Genomic DNA, 1,129 nt, shown 5'->3' on the forward strand with positions numbered 1-1,129 from the left:
TCTTTCTGTGTCTATGCAGTGTGTCTGAGGGGGTGTTTTTATAAATATATATGACTGAAAAGAAATATTAACTCAGTTGGATGTTCAAAGCCTTATGTTTCAACTTCCTGGAGTCAGAAAACATTCCAAAATGTGTTTCTTTCCTTTTAAACAATTGCAGGTGATATTGCCTTTCGATTCATTAACTATGTTCGCTCTGTACGAGAACGCCAGCTCCAGAGGAAGCTCAAGCACCGTCAGAATTTGTCATGGCAGGAAATTTTTGAGAGTTACCAGAAAGACAAATTTAACTCACTAGGAGATTCCCAAGTGGTGGTCTGTGACATCAACAGAGAAATGTTAAAAGTTGGGAAGCAGAAAGCACAGCATCTTGGCTACTCTGAAGGTAAGTAATGCATTGTACCGTGGCAGTAACATTCCTGATAGCAAGAAATTTTAAGTGGCAGAGGTTTTTTTCGCTGTTTCCCTGTGTACATTCACCAAGAGTGGGAACTGTGCATGGGGAGAAGGAACATGAGTTACACAGTCAGTGATTATGCATTTTGTCTACATGAGTGGTGGGCTTATCAGTAACCTGGACATCCATGTCCCACAGATAGACATGGTCTTGATCCTTTGGAGACTGGGAAGCAACACAGCTGCAACTGCATCACATACTGATAGTCCTTATGGAGGGAGTGTGGCTCTTCATGTTCCTCAGACTTTGGAAGCTTTCTAGCAAAATGTATTAAGTGTTTTGGTCAGTGTTGCATGGCAAAACATTAGTAGTTGTCTATAGTTACACTTTGAGCAGAGATTTTCTTTTTACAACTTTGCCACAAACAAATGGCAGCCAACAATGCTTTCCACTATAATGCAAGTTTTGGGTAAAATCTTTCTGGCACATACATACTATGTGTTTATGTGGAACAGTGTTTTGGCTGATCTGCAGAATTAACTACTCTGTCTTGAAAGATTTGTGAGTATAGGTCAAGGTGTCTTTGCTCCAACAAAAGTGCAAAATGGAAACATTTGGTTTAAATATCACTTTAAAACTAATGAATTCCTTCTAGAATGGGTAAGTTCTAGCCTTTCTGGAGCAGTCTGAGTTCAATTCTGGGACTTGTCTTTCACTACAGGCTTTTTCCTG

At 39.8% G+C, this 1,129-nt stretch overlaps 1 protein-coding gene across 1 annotated transcript in view; it reads left to right on the forward strand.

Moving 5' to 3' along the window:
- The window catches only part of COQ5 (coenzyme Q5, methyltransferase), a 5,726-nt gene that overhangs the window by 1,776 nt on the left and 2,821 nt on the right, over positions 1-1,129 (forward strand). Inside the window, exon 3 of the mRNA XM_017744713.1 lies at positions 161-385. Coding sequence (XP_017600202.1) covers positions 161-385 — 225 coding nt within the window. The remainder of the gene's footprint in view (positions 1-160; positions 386-1,129) is intronic.

The sequence above is a fragment of the Corvus brachyrhynchos genome, unplaced genomic scaffold, assembly GCF_000691975.1.
Source record: "Corvus brachyrhynchos isolate BGI_N302 unplaced genomic scaffold, ASM69197v1 scaffold549, whole genome shotgun sequence".
NCBI classification, from domain to species: Eukaryota; Metazoa; Chordata; class Aves; order Passeriformes; family Corvidae; genus Corvus; species Corvus brachyrhynchos.